Genomic DNA, 22,966 nt, shown 5'->3' on the forward strand with positions numbered 1-22,966 from the left:
AATTTAAGATCACATTTATGAAATATATGGAAAGGTAGTCTGCCTGGTTAGCTGACACATGGGGAGTATGGGATCCTGTTTGGAGCACCACACTCTGAGAGGAGCAGTGACAAATAGGAATGCCTGGAGAATAATTCAGGCGGTCCCCTGATTGAGTTAATTCCCCCAAAGTTTATCTCCCTCTGACAAAACCACAGCTGGATAAATTTTATAGGAATTTGGTTGCTGACTATGCTAATTGTGGTGCAGATTCGATGTGAATATATGGTTCTCGTTCCCAGACACCACACAGGTTAGTGTGGAGATGGTTATTTACATATTAACATGTCTTATTAGACTGTTGAAAATGCTTTCAGCTCTTTCTTCATGACATCTCTTTCATTTTATCCCAATCCTGGATGCCTCCATGCTTAAGACACAAGGATACAGGTCTACTTCAGAATATTCCTACCTGATACCCATGGAAATGGTTGCTCAGATTTGATATTTCGTCAATTTACTTCTCGTATTTGCCCCGGCTTGGCTTGGACTGGGATAAGGTCTAGGAATGGGAATTTATTTTGTCTTTTTTCTTAAAAGATGGAGTCTCACTTTTTTGCCTAGGCTGGTCTCTAATTCCTAGCCTCAAGCAGTCCTCCTGCCTCAGCCTCCTGAGTAGCTGGGATTACAGGCATCCATGCCCAACTCTAGGAATGGGAATTTGATCACATCATAAGTTGGAATCCAATTCTAAAAGGCATGTGTATACATTCAGTTTTTTAAATATCCTCAAATCATAGAGCTATAATTTTGAACAATATGTCAAATTTAAATAAGTTTATGTAATGTTATACTTTTTCAACATGTATTTAGATATAGTTACCATATAAAGAATATATTATGCCTCCCCCAAAATAGCTTAATTAGTTGCTGGCTAACTGGAGAAAAGTCACAAATTCTTACAGTGGATTTCTTGATTTACTTTTTTGTCTATAACTAAGCAGTGCCATAATGAAAGCAGCCATCCTTTCTCAAACTGGATAGTAGTGAGATTCATTAAATGAGATTCTATTAGAATGGCTTATTTCAGAAAGGTACCATTGCTTGACCATAAATGTTTGATATCTATAAATATGAAATTTTGGATTCATACTCAGCATGCAGTTCCAAGCCTAGCAGGAAATCCAGAATTCCTAAATAAAAAGATTTACAGATAAGTGTCTTTTTTTTTTTTTTTTTTTTTTTTGAGACAGAGTCTTGCTCTGTCGCCCAGGCTGGAGTGCAGTGGCGCGATCTCAGCTCACTGCAAGCTCCGTCTCCTGGGTTCACGCCATTCTCCTGCCTCAGCCTCCCAAGTAGCTGGGACTGCAGGCGCCCGCCACCATGCCCAGCTAATTTTTTTGTATTTTTAGTAGAGACAGGGTTTCACCGTGTTAGCCAGGATTGTCTCGATCTCCTGACCTTGTGATCCGCCCGCCTTGGCCTCCCACAGTGCTGGGATTACAGGCGTGAGCCCCCGCGCCTGGCCGATAAATCTTATGAGAAAACGAAAACTTCTTATGTTAAGTGACAAAGTTGAAATGCAAATGGCAAACTAGGAGAACATATTTGCAAAAAAAAAAAAAAAATCTAAACAGCCAAAGGGGTAATGTTCATAATTATTCAGTATCCTACAAGTCAATAAGAAAAGGACTCCAAATCCAGCTGGCTAATGGGCAATAGAGATGTACAGTTTCAGTAAGAAAATACAAATGGAAGTATGTTCATTGTCATTAATGATTGGCAATTCAAATTAAAATAATTGATCAGAGGGGTGGAAAGAAGAGGAAGTCAAGAAGACAGCATTTTTAATCTGGCAAATCGAAAAGGGTAATAGGTCCTAGTGTTGATTAGCTGGCAAAGAAATAGCTGCCCTCATGGACTTTTGATTCAAGACTGTGTAAATTGGCCTAAGTTTTTGTTATGAGTTAAGAATCTTTGTGTTTTGACTCTCAGACTGCTGCTGCCTTATCAGAGTCACTCAGAATCTTCCTTGGCTGCATTTTACTCTCATATGTGGTATACATAACTGCACAGAACATTGTGTGATCTCTTTGTGGCCGGGTCAGCCGTTTGTTTAGCCATTCCTTATGAGTAGCTTTCTAAGGTGGGCAGGACAGGTCTAATTACCTCAAGTTTTATAAAGATGAGGAAACTGGCATTTAAGCTCATTGACTGTCCTAGGTCTGGTTAGTAGAGAGGAAGACAAGGAGTTGCAGTTTCTTTCCCTTCACTCACTCTATATGACTTCCACAGACAACTAGGCTGGAACTCTAAGACAAAGTAAGCTCGGCTACGTCTGCACAGAAAGGAAGGGACAGATAGAGTAACTCATTAAAAATAAGACCCCCAAAGACGAGTCTTTTTGCTGAAATAGTTACAAAGCAATCTGTCCATTGGAAAAATGCTGTGATGACCCCCTACTGACTCCAGAAAGAGTTGTGTTAGTCTGACAGTTTCAAGTGTGAAGAAAATATGTATTTACTTTTATAATTAATCTAAAGGACATTATTAAAGATAGTTTTGTGTGGAGTTATTGATAAAAATATTGAAAGTTTTGCCAAGCTACATTAATATAGAAAATTTAAACATAAGGATATAGACCTTAATTTTTAAACTTGACTTTATTTATGATGTTATTAAGCTAATTTAGAACTTGATATTCATTTAGTCACAACTAGAAGAAACTCATTTAGAAGAGTACTCGCTTTGATGCTTTAAATGGCAGCTTGTTTCAGTACTGAGCAAACTACCTTTCTTGTAAACAACAAAAGACATTTGAAAACTGCTAATTGGGGCCAGTATTTAATTAGGGCAAAAAACAAATATTAATATAAAGAAAGAAACCTTTTGTCTGCAGAAATCAGGTAAGTGTGTGTATGTGTGTGTATATATATGGTTATTAGAACTTAGAAGAATAAAGTCACAGAGCTCTGATACATGATACTTTTTTTTTTTTTTTTTGAGACGGAGTCTCACTCTGTCACCCTGGCTGGAGTGCAATGGCACAATCTAAGCTCACTGCAAACTTTGCCTCCTGGGTTCAAGTGATTCTCCTGCCTCAGCCTCCCTAGTTGCTGGGATTACAGGCATCTTCTACCATGCGCGGCTAATTTTTTAAATTTTTAGTAGAAACAGGGGTTCACCATTTTGGCCAGGCTGCTCTGGAACTCCTGACCTCAAGTGATCCACCTGTTTTGGCCTCCCAAAGTGCTGGGATTACAGGCGTGAGCCACCATGCCCAGCCCCATGATACATTCTTAACTTCAAAGAGCTACTTAGTTATGGTCAGTTTGGTTAAAACACTTCCAGCCATATATATATATTTTTTCTTTTTTTGGAGACAAAGTCTCACTCTGTTGCCCAGGCTGGAGTGCAGTGGCACGATCTCGGCTCACTGCAGCCTCCACCTCCCAGGTTCAAGCAGTCCTCCTACCTCAGCCTCCCGAGTAACTGGGACTACAAGCACGCAACACCATGCCCAGCTAATTTTTGTATTTTTAGTAAAGATGGGGTTTCACCATGTTGGCCAGGCTGGTCTTGATCTCTTGACCTTGTGATCCGCTCACCTCGGCCTCCCAAAGTGCTGGGATTACAGGCGTGAGCCACCACGCCTGGCCTCCAACCATATTTTGAAGTATATTCTATATAACTGTGTTTAGATGTTACAGTGGTTGTTTATATATGTCCTACCTTGTTCCAGAAAGAATTTAAGGGAGCTTGAAATAGTCTGTTGTGTTTATTATAACTTTAGTTTTTGAAATCTGTAACAACTGCATGGTACACTGAAATCACCACAGTAAAATTTGACAATAGTAGTATGAGTCTCTCAATAAGTATTTGAGGTTTAACATGAAGTTCCTGTTTGTAAAATTAACACATAGCTTTCTGCAAGAGCTGTTGCTACTTTGTAAAATGACTTTTCTCTAAAAAATCACCTACTAAAGCAAAGCCCACTCTTTTCTCTAAGCAAATATATTTTGTTGCTCCAGTGAAGAATGAACCTTAGCATTACAGCATATTTCATAAACATTCATAATTTGACGTTTCTCATTTACTATAAAGAAAAATTTTAAGGATTAACAGAAAGCCTTTTTTAAGAGGAACATAAGTGTTTTTAAACAATACATTCACTAAGCCCATTTCATTAAGTACTCATTCTATAATTCATTCATTCATTAAAGATAGTTAGCATAAGAATTATTTAATACTTTAGATTACCAAAATGGAATTAATGGTCTACTTGACATATATAATAAGTATATCTAGTTTTAGGATCGTGGAGAATGTTCCGCTAACGATGGTCTACCTTTACCCTTGCCTCTCTATTCTGGAAAGGTTAAAAAAATTTGAAGTCTTTGAAAAATCTTTTTTTGTAAGTGTTCTGAGAAAAATGTAGACATGTGCCTAAAGGAACTTTGTTTTAGTTAGGATACTATTTTCCCAAAGGATGATGAGTATGTAGAGAAGCTCATGGTCCTCAGACCTGTGCTTGCACTCCGGAGACTTGGTTGGGACTGGAAGGTACTCTCTATGCAGCATATATCTGAGATTTAATAGAAAAGGAACTTTATCAATGATGAGCAATAATCCTCTTAAAAGCAGATGAAGCTGGGGTATGGGCCAAACTTCTTAAAATTTTTTTCTTTTTTTTTGGGGTGGGGGGGCGGCGAGGCCAGAGTTTCGCGCTTGTTGCCCAGGCTGGAGTGCAGTGGTGCCATCTCAGCTCACGGCAACCTCTACCTCCTGTGTTAAAGTGATTCTCCTGCCTCCGCCTACAGAGTAGCTAGGACTACAGGCACATGCCACCACGCCCAGTTAATTTTTGTACTTTTAGTAGAGACGGGGTTTCACCATGTTGGCCAAGATGTTCTTGATCTCCTGACCTTGTGATCCACCTGCTTCGGCCTCCCAAAGTGCTGGGATTACAGGCATGAACCACTGCGCCTGGCCAAAATCTTTAAATTAAAAAAAAATTTTTTTTAAGGATGGGGCATTCAGGGGTATCCTTTTCATGTTTATTTGACTCATAATCTTAGAAATTGCCCTTTGCCTATTTGGTCTGGATTTAACAAAGTCACTCAGCAAACATTTATTTGTGATTACTGTGTTTAAAATTACATTTTTATGTTTTACATTTTTTTGTAATACCAGATTTATGTGTAAGATGACAGAACAAGTAAGTACAAAAAGTAGAATCTGGAATCAGAAGACTTGCCTTGAATCCTGACACCTACATTCAGTGTGTAATGTCACGGCTGGCCTTTTATGTGACTTTAAAGATATACAGGAATTAGTTACCATGGGAGCTAGAGAAAGGGTGCAGGGTGGTTTCATGGATGGAAAGTGTTCGCAGACATTGGGTTAGGGAGTACACATCACAGTATATAACACACCTTAATCAATGAGTCATTCCAGTTTAACACTGATAAAAACAGTCAATCCAAAAAAGCTGCAACGCTGCATAACAGGATGGCTCTATAAATAGTGTTGCACTCTTAGGAACCCAGATTAACCCTTTGAATATTCCATCGTGGGTATTACGTGAAGCCATCACACTTTAGTCACAATATTGCCAGGTTTATATTCATGGCATAAACAGTATTCGGACAGACGAGTTGCTGAGCAAAGGTGTGAGTCCAGCTTTGTGTGTAGCAATAGAGAAATTATAGGCACTTTGCTAGATTTCCTGCTCACTTACCCTCCAAGAGCATCTTGGTTCTGGCCTCTAGCTCCTTTCTGCATGGGTTTCAGGTGAAAATTTTCTAGTCAACTCTTGGTTATTTATGTATCATTTCTGTGGGATTTTTTTTGTTGGTGTGATTTTTGTTTTCAGAAATGTTCTTCAGTCCCACTCGGCAAATGTATCTGGAGTCTTACGCAAAGCAGCATGCCAAATGTTATAAGAATATGAAATGACTGTTAATATACAACTTTGCTATCAAGAGGCTTCCAGATTAGTTGGGAGTGATACATACATACATAATAATACATTATAATCAAGATTTTAAAAATCTTACAGGTATAAGGAGGGTCTTACACTTTTACTGTGGAGATCTTTATGGAGAAGCTGATGTTTGAAAGTGGTCTAGAGGCCTGGCGTGGTAGCTCATGCCTGTAATGCCAGCACTTTGGGGAAGCCGAGGCAGGTGCAGGAGAATCGCTTAAACCTGGGAGGCAGAAATTGCAGTGAGCCGAGGTCACATCACTGCACTCTAGCCTGGGCAACAGAGTGAGACTCCGTCTCAAAAAGAAAAAGAAAAAAGTGGTCTAGAGATGGGCAGCATTTTGACAAGTAGAGGAGTGAGGGCATTTCTGAGGAGGGGTTACCCCCATTGGCATTGCTGTAGTTTCCAAAAATTATTTCACGGATAGAAGGGGAGAGGAGCACTATGAACCACTTGTTGACGGCATTGCCCATGGAACTGTTTCCTCTATAGATATTCTTCCTCTTACCTACCATCAACAAGGTGAGTTTAATTAAATTACAGTGGACAAAATGAAAACACATGTAGATTGGAACAGTTAAGTAAGAGAGCTTTGAGACTATAGAAGGAAGAGGTAGTGTTTATGTCTGAAACATGGATTACAGTGGTCATTTTGCAGTTATGCATAAATCTAACTTTGAACTTCTTGGCAAATAAGGGGGAAAATTAGCGCAAAATACAATGGATTATATAGTTCACCTTCCAGTGATTTGAGACATACCAGTTCTTCAAATAGAAACTTTTGTCTTGTTACTGTGTTTTAAATTATGAAATATGTAAGTGTATACATATAGGCTATAGTGTAATGAATTTCCAGCTTCAACAGTTAATACTTTGCTAGCTATTTCATCTGTCCCCCAGCTTGTTCTCTGAGAGAGGTGGAACTAAAGTATTTTAAAGGAAATCCCATATCACTCATACTTCCACATGTATGTCTAACTGATAAGGATATTTTTTTACATACGTCATAATACCTAACAGAATTAACAGTAATTCCTTAATTGTCATACCCAGTATATAATTTCCCTGATTGCCAAAATATCTTTTTTTCAGTTATTTATTTGAATCAGGATCCAGAGAGGGCCCATGCAATGTATTTGACTATATGAAGCTCTTATTATTTAAGTCTCTGCTGTCTTTTTTTTTTTTTTTTCCTTTTTCTTATGTTGTTTGGTTTTTTGGAGAAGCCTAACATCTGTCCTGTGAAGTGTCCCATTTTCTGGGTTTGATTTACTGCTTCCCTATGGTGATGTTAGACTTGTTCCTCCCTCTTGTTGCCTGTAGACCAACCGCTAGATCTAGAAGCTTGATTTGATTCAGAATTGTAGTTGGGCGGGGTGGGGGAGGGAGAGTCAAATTTTGATAGATGATGCTTTGTACTTCCTATTGTGTTGTATCATGAGTCACACTGGTGTGTGGTTGTCCTAATAGATTAGTGTTATCCATATAGTTAGCCTGTGTATCCTCTATGAAATTCCCCATCAGCCTTTCACCTAATGGTTAAGGCCATTGGTGATTGTTGCCTAGTTCCATTATTTCATCAAGAATTACAAAATGGGTTGGGTGCAGTGGCTCATGCCTGTAATCCCAGCACTTTGGGAGACCAAGGCAGGTCAATCACTTGAGGCCAGGAGTTCGAGACCAGCCTGGCCAGCATGGTGAAACCCCATCTCTACTAAAAATACAAAAATTAGCTGGGCGTGGTGGTGCCCACCTGTAGTCCCAGCTACATAGGGAGGCTGAGGCACAAGAATGGTTTGAACCTGGGAGGCAGAGTCTGCAGTGAGCTGAGATCATGCCACCGCGCTCCAGCCTGGACAATAGAGTGAGACTGGTTCCAAAAAAAAAAAAAAAAAAAATATATATATATATATATATATATATATATATATATGTATAACAAAATGGTCATTTTTTCCTATCCACACTTACTAGCTATGAATCTCCTATAAAGAACTTTCCCTTGTCGTCTATATGGTTATCCTGAAATATAGTCTGTACAGAAAAAGGCAGGATAAATGTGCGCCCCCGCCCCCATTTTTTTTTTTTAACCAATTGTTGGAGTGTTGCATTGTTGCCTTCACAACCTCCAAGGTAACCAAAGAAAATTATTTTTAGTATTATAATTTTAATGGGCGCTAATGTTTTACATATATTCTTATATATACGTATGTTACTATTAAATATACAATACTTTAATGTATGCAGATGCTTGATTTCCATGTTAATGCATTGTAGTCATAATTTTTTATGCTCAAATTCTACCATCTTAGGCCTTTGCAGCACTTTTCAACTTAGCTCCTGTGCCTTTTTTAGCATGACCTCATAACTACAGTATTTGCTTTCTGGAGTAACATGTCCCTGGCTCATCTATTTCCTGCTCTTTCATGAAGTCTTGGTTTCTTTTAGTAGGAAATGATCATGTATTGATTTTTTAAAAATACACTTTTTATATTTAGAAAAAAAGTATTATATGAACATTGTAAATACTTAACCTTAAGAAAAATATAAATATCAAGTCATGTTCTCACTACCCATTATTAACCTTTGATATTTTTTCTCTTAGCAAATCCCTCTGCATGTATAGATAAAGATGAGATTATATGTATGCAAACTTATATTTAAAGTGTTTTCACTTGAGAGGAGTTGTAGACATTTTTTCATATCAGTAGAAATCCTCAGAAGCATTGATTTTAAATGACTTCTGAATGTTCAGTTCTATTTGCTGAGAATTCTGGTTGGTTTTCCTTTTCCTGCTGTATTAAATAACTATTCAGTGGCCATCTTTGTATGTAAATCTTAGAGAAGCAATAGATTATGACGATACACTCGTAGAAGTGTAATTGCGGGCTTAGAAACATTTTTAAGTTTACTGATACATATGAATATATTGATTGTAGTATGAAAGACACTGGACAACCTGATAGACACTGCATAAGAGCTGCTAAAAACCTGCTTTGAAGTCCCAGCTTTTTCGCTTTACTAGCTAGCTTCATGATATTTGAACAAACTAGCCAATAATTTTGAGCCTTAATTTACTCATCTATAGAATAGAAATAATAGAACTTCTTGTAGGAACGAACAAATGGAGAATCCCGCTGTTACTTTGAGGATCAAAATAAATAATAGTTCATTCTACAGATATTCTACAAATATGTGCCAGCTGTGGTTTGAATGTTGTTTATTTCCATCAAAATTTATGCTGAGGCTTGGCCCCTAATATGGCAGTGTTGGGAGGAGATATCTTTAAGAGGTGATTAGGTCGTTAAGAGGGATTAATGCCTTTCTCCCAGGATTGAGTTCTCACTGTTTTGGGACTGGATTAGTTAATGCCAAAGCAGGCTTTTATAAGTGAGGCCACCTCTGCTGTTTGGTCTCTTTACATATGTCCACCTCCTCTTCACCATGTTAAGATATAGCACAAAACCCTCACCAGAAGCTGACCAGACGCTGCCACCTGATCTTGTACCTCTCAGCCTCCAGAATTGTGAGCTAAATAAACCTCTTCCCTTTATAAATTACCCCAAATTTCAACTGCTTCTTAAAGCTACTCTTGATTTATTTTAATGGAACCTAAGTTACCACATCTTTTATTTTTTTTTACTTCTCCATATGTAGTTCTCAATTTTGTTTCTATTTAAAAAATTTTTAGTTATCACAACTTAGTTGCAGCTAAGAAAGTCTTGCTTCCCATTCATCCAAAAGCTGAATCAAGACTTTAGATGTAGGCTTAAATAGAACAATAAGGTCATTCATTTTATTCCATTTTATATTGCTATCCAGTTTATATAATAGATGTGCAGATACAATGCTAAGCACTTTTTAATTCTTATACCATATCGTGAAGTAGCTATTGCTTTTCCCATTTTAGAGATAAGGAAAAGGGTGCTTAGAAATGTCTAAGTCAGTTGAGGCATAACAAAGTCAGGATTTGAACCCAGGCTATCTTTAAAGCCCGTGTAATTAACTACTGTGCTTTAAATAATTGTTCTGTACTACCAGACAGATAGTCTAGCACCTAACACAGTATCTAAATAGTTACTGTTTTAGTTAAGTAACATTAACGCTGAAAGCAAGGGATTAAGTCTTAGAGCCAGTTATCTAAAAAGAATGTGTTCATGCATGTACTACATTTCACACTCCATGACTGCTTAAGAACCTTAATAATCCTTGTAGGCAACTATCTTATGGTGTGTGGGGTTTTTTCTTTGTTTGTGCTTTTTGTTTTTGACCACGAAGTTCGTGAGTCAGATCTAACACATATGTTAGTGTAGAGTCTTGTGAGCTCAGCTGTCTAGGAATGTGTTGTCATTCAGCAGCTTTTCATTATTGTCTCTAAACACATACGCCCACATCCATACACACCAGAATGTTGTCTTGAGAGCAGGCACTCTTGATGCCTTAAGTTTGTGACATATAGTAAACACACAGTTAGAAATGGAGTGAATGAATGTTCTACTGACTGGCTTATGGACCTTTTGACTTAATGGACCTTTTGAGTTCTTTTCAGTATTTGTCAATACATAGGTGAAGAGGAGTGTGTCACATAACCCAAAAGCAGTCAGATCTCCAAAGATGGGCAGTACCTAACAGGCTTAACTTTAATGGTGTGGGCTTTTATTTTCTTAATGGGTATCCTGTATATTCTCTAGCACTTTCTTGGGATGTTGCTTTGTACTCTTGAAAATATTCTTGAGAATATTAATGTAATAGAGCAGTGATTTGATGTCTTTGTTCTTTGTAAGATAGAAGTGGCCATTTCTAGTGTCATCTGGTCTCCATCTGTTTTGGAGAAGAGAGTAGACTTCAGTACCAAAACCCCCCACAAATACAAAGCAAGTAATAAAAAGGAGAATATATACACTACTAATAATGACTGTCTCTTACAGGCTTTTCAGGTGACTTTCACTTTTCTACCTTAGGTAATCCTTTAATGTTTGAATTTTGCATAATGAACAGTATAACCGTTTTTTTAAAAGCTCGAATTTTAACTCTCTGTGACGGACTTAGATGCAGGAGTAATTGGAAAGACTTTCATATTCTGACCCCCCCCCCCCCCCCGCATACACACCCCCAACCTCAAAGGATATAGAAACTAGCAGAAGGATATGCTTATGTGCTTGTAAAAAGCAATGCCTTTTTAAAAGTGATGATTTTGGTGCTCGCTTTGGCAGCACATACCCTAAAACTGGAATGATACAGAGAAGATTAGCATGGCCCCTGCACAAGGATGACACACAAACTTGTGAAACATTACATATTTACAAAAAAAAAAGATTTCAATGGTCAGTAAATGTCCCAATCATAGACAACCATATCTCACACAACATCTCTGTCTTAGTCCATTTGTGCTGCGATAACAGAATATACGAGTCTGGGTAATTTATAAAAAACAGAAATTTATTTCTCACAGTTCTGAAGACTAAGTCCAAGATCCGGTGCTGGCATTCGGAGTCTGAGGAGGGCTGCATCTCACATGGTGAAAGGTGGAAGGTCAAAATAGGGACAAATGCCATGTCTTTACAATGGCAGAAGAGAGCAATCCACTCCTGTAAGCCCTCGTTATAGTGACAGGAGGGCAGAGTCCTCATGACCTAAAAATCTCCCATTAGTTTCTACTTCCCAACACTTGATTGGGAATTAAATTTCCAACCCATGGATTTTAAGGTATATTCAGACCATAGTAATCCCCTAGAGGTGATATTGACCCCATTGACAACTCCTGGCCTTTGTGGAGAATGGTGAGGGTCTACCCTTAATGTCTGTAAAGATAGATTTAGAAAACAGAATTGACTGAAATCGTGAACTGAATATACATGGAAGAGTTGAGTAGAGTTTGCTGTGACAACCAAGTTTAGTGATGGGGTGAAAAATAGATCCATTAACTGTGAAGGGGAACATTGAAAAAGAAGCAGGACTTAGATGAGATTTGGATTGCCTGAAGGACATCTATAGGGAGCAGCAGTTGGAAAGGTAGGCCACTGGTCGGGCCGGAAATGGATTTCAGATTGTTGAAACCATAGATGAGATCACCCAGAGGGAGTATAGGGTGAGGTGACAGCCAAGAATGGAACCTTCAAGGACATCAGCATTGGCGTAGAGTCATTGAATTAAATGCAGAAAGGAAAATAAATAAATAAATAACTAGATGCAGGAAAGGAAAGGGCATTGGGAGAGAGAAGAAAACAACTAGCGGAGAGCAGTGCATGAATGCGAAAGGGGGAAGCTAAATGTCCGTGCGGATTCAGCTTGCAGTGTTGTAACTGTTCATTTTATATGAAAGTAATATGTTAACAGCACCCCCCACACCACCACTTTGAGATTCAAGTATACACCATCAGAAGGAAGCCTATCCCCATAGCAGGTACGGATTGCCACAACCCACTTTAGAATCCTGTCACTGTCTGGCTTTGTCCCAGTCACATTAATACCTTTGGCTTAGCCCAAGGAATCCTGCTGAGGTTTATTATAAACCATTTTTTGGCGAGGCGTGGTGGCTCACGCCTGTAATCCCAGCACTTTGGGAGGCCAAGGTGGGTAGATCATGAGGTCAGGAGTTCAAGACCAGCCTGGCCAACATGGTGAAACCCCATCTCTACAACAAAAATTAGCCAGGCGTGGTGGCACGCGCCTCTAGTCCCAGCTACTGGGGAGGCTGAAGCAGAATTGCTTGAACCCAGGAAGTGGAGGTTATAGTTAGCTGAGATCGTACCACTGCACTCCATCTTGGGTGACAGAGCAAGACTCCATCTCAAAAAAAAAAAACAAAACATTTTTTAATGGACAAGGGAATTGTATTTGAAAGCCAAATGCATTTTTTTATTAAAATATTTCTGTTCATTTTCTTCGTGAACTTCAGTTATGTCCAAAACGTGGTTAAGGCTGTTTTAAAACAATATTAAGAAAAACTTAGAACATACAGAAAAGTTAACTAACAATGAAAACCCACACACCCACCAACCATCTAAATTTTAAAATTACAATTTTACCATATTTGCAAATGCGATACTCTGGCTTAGAAGTAGTTTGGGGAGCAGAAAGGACATCAGTGTGTCTGGACCTCTAGGATCAAGGCCAGAGGCTGTGCTGTGAGTTGGAGATAGGTAAAACCTAGAGGGCCATGGTAAGGAATTTGGATTTTATTTATTTTTAATTTTTTTTCCCATAGGTTATTGGGATACAGGTAGTATTTGGTTACATAAGTTCTTTAGTGGTTTGTGAGGTTTTGGTGCACACATCACCCAGGCAGTATAGACTGTACCATATTTGTAGTCTTCTTCTTTCTTTCTTTCTTTCTTCTTTCCTCCTTCTTCCTTCTTCTGCCTTCCTCTTCTTACTTACTCTTCTTCCTTCCCCTTCCCCCTTCACCTTCCCCTCCTTCTTCCCCTTTCCTTCCTTCTTCCCCTTTCCTTCCTTCTTCCCCTCTTCTTCCTTCTCCTCCTTCTCCTCCTTCTCGTCCCTCCTCCTTCTCCTCCTCCTTCCCCTTTCTCTTCTTCGTCTTGCTCTGTTGCTCAGGCTGGAGTGCAGTGGCACGATCTCAGCTCACTGCAACCTCCGCCTCCCAGGTTTAAGCAATCCTCCTGCCTCAGTCCCCCTAGTAGCTGGGATTACAGGCACGTACCACCATGCACGGCTAATTTTTGTATTTTTAGTAGAGACAGGGTTTTGCCATGTTGGCCAGGCTGGTCTCAAACTCCTGATCTCAGGTGATCCACCTGCCTTGGCCTCCCAAAATGGTGGGATTACAGGCATGAGCCACTGCGCCCAGCCTATTTGTAGTCTTCTATTGCTCGCCCCCTTCCCCACAAGTCCCCAAAGTCTGTTGTATCATTCTTATGCCTTTGCGTCCTCAAAGCTTAGCTCCCACATGTCAGTAAGAACATATGTTGTTTGGTTTTCCATTCTTGAGTTACTTCACTTAGAATAATAGTCTCCAGTCTCATACAGGTTGCTGCAAATGCTGTTAATTCATTCCTTTTTATGGCTGAGTGGTAGTCCATCATATAGATACATACATACACACACACACACACCCCCAACAGTTTCTTTATCCACTCATTGATTGATGGGCATTTGGATTGGTTCCATGATTTTCCTCTGGGTAGATACCCAGTAGTGGGATTGCTGGATTAAGTGGTAGTTCTGCTTTTAGTTCTTTAAGGAATCTCCACATTGTTTTCCATAGTGGCTGTACTAGTTTACATTACCACCAGGAGTGTAGAAGTGTTCTCTGATTACCGCATCCATGCCAACATGTACTGTTTATTGATTTTTTTAATTATGGCCATTCTTGGAGGAGTAAGGTGGGTATCACACTGTGGTTTTGGTTTGCATTTCCCTGATCATTAGTGATGCTGAGCATTTTTTTCATATGTTCATTGGCCATTTGTATATCTTCTTTTGAGAATTGTCTATGTCCTTTGCCCACTTTTTGATGGGATTGTTTGTTTTTTTCTTACTGATTTGTTTGAGTTTGTTGTAGATTCTGGGTGTTAGTCCTTTGTCAGATGTATATAGATTGTGAAGATTTTCTCCCACTCTGTGGGTTGTCTGTTTACTCTGCTGTTTTTTTGCCATGCAAAAGCACTTTAATTAAGCCCCAGCTATTTATCTTTGCTTTTATTACATTTGCTTTTGGGTTTTTGGTCAAGGAATTTGAGTTTTATTCTAAGGGCAGTGAAAAATTATTGAAGACCTTAACCAGTGGATTTGTGTTATTCCCTTAAGTTCCTCCAAATATGTATAAAAGGAAACACTGCTGATGATAAAGGGGAGATGAGAAAGGTAGATGGATTGTTATGGTGAAATATATCTTTAAACCACTGGAACCCTTCTCGAACCATTGCTACTTCCAACTTGGGCATCTCCATACTCTAGGGATTGTCAGTTTCAAAACTCAGACATGTGCCCATGTGCTTCACATCCTTCAGGGTCACAGAGCACTCTAAATGGCTTGATGGTGGACCAGGCCCTTTGGAAGGCAGCGCCCCCCCCCGGGAGAAAGCAGTACCAGCTGAAGAGTCCACTCTTAAAGGTGCCTTTGCTATCACTTGAGCATTGTCTGAAGGTCACACATGATCCTGTGAAGGAATTAACTCCTGTGTTGCTTAACAACTGGGATGGATTCTGAGAAATGCATCAGGCAGTTTTGTCGTTGTGCAAACATCATAGAGTGTACAGTACTTACACAAACCTAGATAGTATAGTCAACTACATAGTAATCTGTGTGATATAGCCTATTGCTCCTGGGCTATAAACCTGTACAGCATGTTACTGTGTTGAATACAGTAGATATTTGTAACACAAAGCACTAAGTGATAGGAATTTTTCAGCTCTTATGGGACCACTGTCATATAATGCAGTCAATCATTGACTGAAACCTCATCAGGCAGCTACATGACTGTGTAAGATATTTAAGCTTAATGCTTAGCAAACCTGAACATAAGAAACAAATTCTGTAGTGCAGAAGTTTTGGGGAGTGTTATTTCCTTGTTTTTTGCCTACCAAAATCTTGGGTAATTGTATTAAGAGTTGATGAGCCTAAGAACATAAATGATTTTTGAGAATTATTACACTCATACTTCAAAAATAAAGAGGATAGTTTCTGTTTTATTTATTTATTTGTTTGTTTGTTTATTTATTTATTTATTTATTTTTGAGACGGAGTTTCACTCTGTCGCCCAGGCTGGAGTGCAGTGGTGTGATCTCAGCTCACTGCAACCTCCCTGTCCCGGGTTCAAGCCATTCTCCTGCCTCAGCCTCCTGAGTAGCTGGGATTACAGGTGGACGCCACCACGCCCAGCTGATTTTTGTATTTTTAGTAGAAATGGGGTTTCACCATGTTGGTCAGGCTGGTCTTGAGCTCCTGACCTCGTGATCTGCTGGCCTCGTCCTCCCAAAGTGCTGGGATTACAGGTGTGAGCCACCATGCCCAGCCTTTAACTGTATTTTTAAAACTAAATCATGAACAATGATTTATTTTACCAGTGTGTTTGGATCCTACTGAGGAATGTCACTTCTTGTTTTGGGTAGTTGTTACTGTGTTTCTTTTCCTCCTTCTTTAAATTTAAGTCAGGGTCTTACTTTGTCACTGAGGCTGGAGTGCAGTGGTACAGTCACCACTTCTTAGGCTCAAGTGATGCTCCAACCTCAGCCTTCCAAGTAGCTGGCTGGGACTACAGGCACGCACCACCATGCTAACCTAATTTTTAAATTTTTTGTAGAGACAGGGTCTCACTATGTTGCCGAGGCTGGTCTCAAACTCCTGACCTCAAGCAATTCACCCCACCTCAGACTCCCAAATTGCCGAGATTACAGACGTGAGCTGCCTCACCTGGCCTGTATTTCTGTAGAATACAGTCTTACTAGTTCATATGTTCTGTAAAATCTTAGCTGGCTGGTATATTAATTAACAGAAATGATTATGTCATGCCTCCCCTTGCCCACACAGAAGTATTTTGTATATGTGTTCTTTTTGGTGGCTGTACTCTTTCTGCTATAACCAACTTTTGGTGTGTGGTAGGACTTGTAAACCTCTGTTACCCTGGAAAGTCACATCTTTCACCATTGGGCCAGAGCTGAAAATATCTCTGTTGCATAGCACCGTAACACTTCCTGCAAAATACCATTAAACGTTCCCACCCTCCACATCACTGCTATTATTTGCAGAGTTACAGATAGGAAAGATAATATTTTCAGAGGACATATTATGAGTGTGATACACCGTTTATGGAGAAGCAACTTGCATGCTTCCCCCCCACCCCCTGCCGCCCACTCCCCTGCCCAAAGGAAAAAGTAATGATCCAGGAAAAGGAAAAGAATGATCCTGGCGTTGTGTCCCGTCTGGCTTGTAGAGCAATCATATGACAGCTAGTTAAGAGTGACTCCCCTAACGTCAGTTCAGACTTTAGGCATAGAAAAGTTATTTAGAAGTGGACTTAAACATCCTTGGATTTTATGGCTGGGCATGGTGGTTCACACCTGTAATCCCAGCACTTTGGGAGGCCGAGGTGGGTGGATCCCTTGAGGCCAGGAGTTGAGACCAGCCTAGCCAACATGGTGAAAACCCATCTCTACTAAAAATACAAAAATTAGCTGGGTTGGTGGCGCACACCTATAGTCCCAGCTACTTGGGAGGCTAACGCTGAGGCACAAGAATCACTTGAACCTGGGAGGTGGAGGTTACAGTGAGCCAAGATTGCACTGCTGCACTCCAACCTGGGTGACACAGCGAGACGCCAAAAAAAAAAAAAAAATCCTTGGATATTTAAGAACCTATGACAAAGGATATGCATTAAACTATTTCTCTTTGGTTAATGAAAATGTGGTTTTAATTTTATCAAAAAAGGATTTACAAGGTGACAGAAGGTAAGATAGGCAATATTTGGGGTTAGAGATTGGTTGGAACAGTTCACATCAGAACATGTTGAGAAATAACATACTTGTTTATGGTTTAGTTGTAGGCTTGACATTAGCATTCATTTGCATGTTTTAAACATTCTTTATAAACAAATATGTAAGTCACTGTGTTTCAAACTTAAGGGAAAAACACTCAAGTTTGTTCATCAAATCTTAGGCAAAGCTCAAAAGAAGTGTTATGATACTATGCAATGGACGTATTTTTGTGTTTATATAGAAGGGAAAACAAAGTAGAGTTGGGGTGTCTGAGAGCCACCTTTTCTTACTTGGATGTGTGTGGGGAGCACCTTGGGCAGTTAAATATAGGATGTTGAAACTTACAGTCAGAAAACCACTAATCTAAGTGATCCATAAGGTTTTTCTAAAAAGTGTCATCTTTTGGTTTCTGATATGAGACTGTTTAGTGCCTGTGAATTTAACTTCTTCTAGTTTTTGTACTGAAAAATGGTAACTTCCAACATGTTCCCAAGTCACTTCCATTGTTTGTCTTGTTAACTTTGTTTCTTCATAGTGCCTTCTTGGAATAGTTGCATGTCCTCCTTTTGGATGATGTAATACTGTGGTTTATGTGGTTGAAATGTTGTTTTCTACTGCCCACAAAAAATTAAGAACTTCTGGAAGTTCATCATCCCCAGGATTTTATCCAGCAAGTTCTTTCATAGGAGATGGTCAAATCCAGGCACAAAGAGTACATCTTGACAACTGTCACATAGGGGATTAGAGGATCTAATGGGAGATTTTTTCCCCCATCCAGGCTTCTCTCTAGCTCTGAGACCCTGTGACTGCCTGAATAAGAGGATGGGTGTGCCGAGGAAGTGTGTGCCATATTCAGGGCAGCCCACTGGGGTGCTTAGGAGGAGCAGCGTGAACACCGGGAAAAGAGCATCTGGAGAGACCTAGATAGTAGGCTGTTGCTGGTGCTGTTTGGCTAAACACCCTACCTAACTTTTTGCCTCAGTTGCCTCAGCTGTAAAATAGATACTATCAATTTGATGTACAGTGTGGTGATTAAGGACACTTTGGATCAAGACAGATCTGAGCTTGTCTGACCACTTAGTACCTTGAGCCTGACTCTCAACCTTGCTAAACTTCACCAGTAAATAGGAGCAGGAGATTGTTAGAAAGGGTTTCATGAAATGATGAATTCTAGTACTCAGCATCAGGCCTGGCAGTAGCAGTTGCCCTGTGAGTGGGAGCTGCTGCTCTCTACCTCAGCAGCATCAGACAGCATGTTCATCCCCATTTGTGGAGTTAGGAGAGCAATTGATTTGAAGGAAAGAAAAACAAAGTGTTTTGAAAAATACAGTGTTCTGTAATTCTAAGACATCTGTGTATTATCATTTCTTGCATATATGTGTGGATTTCCTGTTCCTACTGATATTGAAAGTTATGTAAAATGACTTTCCTAAACACGGGTTTTCTTCCCAGATTAGGATTTAGAAAGTCTGTCTTCCATTGATCCCAGTGTTTGCTCACATGAACCTTGTGCTGTGTTCCAGGTAGCACAGGCAGAGTGCAGCGGAGGCCCCTGCCGCTGCCGTCATGCCGTTCCCGTTTGGGAAGTCTCACAAATCTCCAGCAGACATTGTGAAGAATCTGAAGGAGAGCATGGCTGTTCTGGAAAAGCAAGACATTTCTGATAAAAAAGCAGAAAAGGTATGGACTTGGCTTTATTTATATTTGAAATATCTTAATTAGCAAATGCAAGACACCATATGTGAGGAATCAGTAAGTCCCAATTTGGGTTTATTTTGGATTTAAAAAATAACATCCAAAAGCAACATATGCTGCTGTTGCAACATACTTTTTCTTCTGTATTTTCATCTAACAAATAGATTTCTAACTGTTCTGTCAGGTTTTCGAGTTTATTTAAATTGTGTTTTATTTCATCTTGAAGTGTTTGATTCTTATTTATTTATTTATTTATTTATTTATTATTACTAATTATTTTTGTAGAGACAGGGTTGTGCTATGTTGCCCAGGCTAGTCTCAAACGCCAAGCCTCAAGTGATCTTTCCGCCTCTGCCTCCCAAAGTGCTAGGATTACAGTTATCAGTTATCTGCTTGGTTTGTTTGTAAAAGTTTTAGAGCAAGAACAAAAGGAAGTAAAGTATACTTGAAAGAAGGCCAAGCAGGCAACTTGAGAGATATAAGTGCCACAGTTACCTGATTCTTGAAATCGGTTCTTCCCCCACAATCTTCCTGGGAGGACACCCCTCCTGGTTTTCTTCCTGTATTCAGTGTATCCGTGCCAAATGTCTCCATGTACCCAGTCACCACAGTCCAAAACCCAACATTCATCCCACTTGTGACTTGTCCTCTCTTCCCTAAAATATAATTTTTTGCTAAATCTTGTTCAACTCCCTAAATTGTTTATGATTCAATTCTGACTTCCATTCTTTCTTGAAGAAGTTGTTCGTACTCTGTGATTTTAGCAGTGGCCTTCTTACTGCACTTTCTAAAAGTCTCTGCTTTACATTTTCAGTGTAGATTCTTCTTGTAACACACAAGACCTTCGTGATCTGATCTTTGTTTCTCTAAGTAAATTGTAGAGGTTTAGTGTCACTTATCCAAAATGCTTGAGATCAGAAGTGTTTCAGAGTTTGGATTTTTTTTTTTTTTTTTACTTTGGAATATTTGCATGTACATAATGAGATCTTGGGGATGGGATCTGAAATTCATTTATGTTTTATATACACCTTATATACATAGACTGAAGGTAATTTTATACAAAATTTTAAATTTGCATTAAATGAAGTTTGTGTACATTGAAGTATCAAAAGGCAAAGATGTTGCTATCTCAGCCACCAATGTCACAGTCTCTGGTTCTGTGGCATCATCATCATTCCTGACTCTGAATTTATATGCTACCAATAAGCAGCCATTTTCTTACACTTATTCACATGTAAGTACTTAACAATAAAAAAATATGACATACCATTAATAATACCAGGCTGGAGTGTGATGGTACTGGAACTAAGGTGGTACCTTAGTTCAGGGTAACTAAGCAGCATAGTTGTTGTATCACTTGTATCTGTTGTAACCTCTTAGATAGAATGTCATAATCATTATTTGATTTGGGATTTCTGTCATAAGGATTATACTGCAGTGTAGTATGGATGCTTTCAGGTGAGTTTGAGGAGTATACAACTAATTATTCCTACTCCAAAAGGTCCTAGCTTCGGTACCCATGAGTTATCATTTCTGTTCTGTCTGTATTTTCCTTTATTGCTTATTTTGGTATGTGCTGCTGGCTGATCTTAAGCTTGCTTCCTTTCATTTTCTCATTCTGTTCAATGTTTATAATGCCCTTTGGACTGGGAAACTAGATTAATTGAAACAATTTATAATAAGAGAATATATATTCTAAGAGAACTTCCTTGGGTAAGGTAAGTGATACTGTTTTTTGTTTGTTTTTTCTTTTTTTTGAGATGGAGTCTCACTCGGTTGGCCAGGCTGGAGTGTAGTGGCACGATCTCAGCTCACTGTAACCTCTACCTCCCGGGTTCGAGCAGTTCTCCTGTCTCAGCCTCCAGAGTAGCTGGGACTACAGGTGCCTACCACCATGTCCGGCTAATTTTTGTAGTTTTAATAGAGACGGGGTTTCACTATATTGGTCAGGCTGGTCTCGAACTCTGCACCTCAGGTGATCCACCCGCCTCAGCCTCCCAAAGTGCTGGGATTACAGGTGTGAACCACCGTGCCCGGCTGGTAAGTGGTATTGTAAACACAGGATTCAAGTACGTTTCTCATTTTATTGGTCAATGGGGATATAAAAATATGAAAAGTTTAGCTCCAGAAACTAGAAACAAAGTGACCTCAAGAAGGTAGAGGGGACTTTTGACTGAACCACATTAACATCTACTAACTCAGAGGGTAATAGCACATAACTTGGCCTCCCTCTCACAGTTGGACATCTTCAACTTTAGGAAGCACTCAGCAGTCCTGATAGCCCTACAGGCTTTGCACCAGGTGGAGGCAGCTAACAGCCAGCAAAGAGCAGAGGTGTTACCCAAGACTGGCCTCTAGAGGCAGTCAGGAGAGAGCAGACCCCACAGAGTAGACATGATACATGTCTGCTGGAACTGCCCTCAGTGGCTATTCCGTAATCGTTACCCTAAAACTGCAAATTGATGAAAGGATAATGTGTATGTCCCATAAATTAAAAATGGTTCATCTTTTGTCTGTGGCTAAATATGTTGTCTACTCATTACATTCATTCTATTCATCAGAATCGTACTGAACACCTAAATGCTGGGTCAGATTTTAGGCACTGGGGATATAATACTCAGTAAGATGAACAAGGTCTCTGCTCTTTCGTAGCTTCCGTTCTAATTAAGAAAGCTGGACAGTAAATAAGTAAACATAACTGAAAAAGAATTTCAGTTGGCAGCAAGTGCCACAAAAGCAATAGAATGTACTGATGTGATGATAGAGCACATTTCTTAAACTTTTGGGTCTCAAGACCCCTTTTATACTCTTAAGTTATTGAGGACCCAAAAGAGATTCGTGTAAGTATAGGTGTGTTATCTATTGATGCTACCCTATTATAAATTAAAACTGAAAATTTAACAATATTTATTAATGCATTTAAAAGTAATAAGCTCATTACAAGTTATAAATAATGTGTTTTAATGAAAAATAACCATATTGTCTAAAACAAAAAATTTAGTGAGAAGTGTAGCATTGTTTTAAGTTTTGAAAATCTCAGTGTCTGGCTTAATAGAAAACAGCTGGCTTATCTTAGTTATGTTTGTAATCAAACTGCTCAAACATTATTTTGCTTTAAGTATATAAAGAAAATCTATACTTAAAGTTGGGAGTGGTGGCTCACGCCTGTAATTCTGACACCCTGGAAGGCCGAGGTGGGTGGATCACTTGAGGCCAGGAGTTCGAGACCAGCCTGGCCAACATGGCAAAACCCTGTCTCTACTAGAAATACAAAAATTAGCCAGGCACGGTGGCACACGCCTGTAGTCCCAGCTGCTCAAGAGACTGAGGCACAAGAACCGCTTAAACCTGGGAGGCAGAGGTTGCAGTGAGCCGAGATGGCGCCACTGCACTCCAGCCTGGGTGACAAGCGAGATTCTGTCAAAAAAAAAAAACAAAGACAAGAAAAAGAAAACGTGGTCTCATAGCTATGTAGTTAGAAAAAAGAGCAGTATTTTAATAGCCTTTCAGATAATGTAAAATATTTAATACCATGCAATTGGTGGTTTCTTGATTGCATTACAGAACATTAAACTACATGAATGAACTTTTTATACTCTGTACTTTGAACGAAACTTTTACCAGTACATGATTTTATAACATGTTTTGGTCGTTTAGAAAGTACAAATGGTGGCTGGGCATGGTGGCTCACACCTGTAATCCCAGCACTTTTGGAGGCCTAGTCAAGCGCATCACTTGAGTTCAGGAGTTCAAGACTAGCATGACCAACATAGTGAAACCTTGTCTCTACTAAAAACACAAAAATTAGCCGGGTGTGGTGGCACGCGCCTATAGTCCCAGCTACTCAGGAGGCTGAGGCAGGAGAATTGCTT

The 22,966-nt window shown here is 39.4% G+C and overlaps 1 protein-coding gene and 1 non-coding gene across 5 annotated transcripts in view; both read left to right on the forward strand.

Moving 5' to 3' along the window:
• CAB39 (calcium binding protein 39) overlaps nt 1-22,966 on the forward strand; it is a 107,360-nt gene that overhangs the window by 27,254 nt on the left and 57,140 nt on the right. For 3 of the 4 annotated variants that reach the window (XM_002812968.5, XM_054549962.2, XM_063713113.1), the window contains exon 2: nt 18,923-19,079. In XM_002812968.5, coding sequence (XP_002813014.1) covers nt 18,966-19,079 — 114 coding nt within the window. In that variant the 5' untranslated portion in view covers nt 18,923-18,965. Of the gene's footprint in view, nt 1-6,483; nt 7,831-18,922; nt 19,080-22,966 lie in introns of those variants that run through there. The other variant, XM_054549961.2, reaches the window with a different exon arrangement.
• On the forward strand, nt 11,164-11,270 carry LOC112132544 (U6 spliceosomal RNA). The gene has a single exon (XR_002914292.1). It is a non-coding gene; the product is annotated as a U6 spliceosomal RNA (small nuclear RNA).

This window comes from Pongo abelii, chromosome 11, assembly GCF_028885655.2.
Source record: "Pongo abelii isolate AG06213 chromosome 11, NHGRI_mPonAbe1-v2.0_pri, whole genome shotgun sequence".
NCBI classification, from domain to species: Eukaryota; Metazoa; Chordata; class Mammalia; order Primates; family Hominidae; genus Pongo; species Pongo abelii.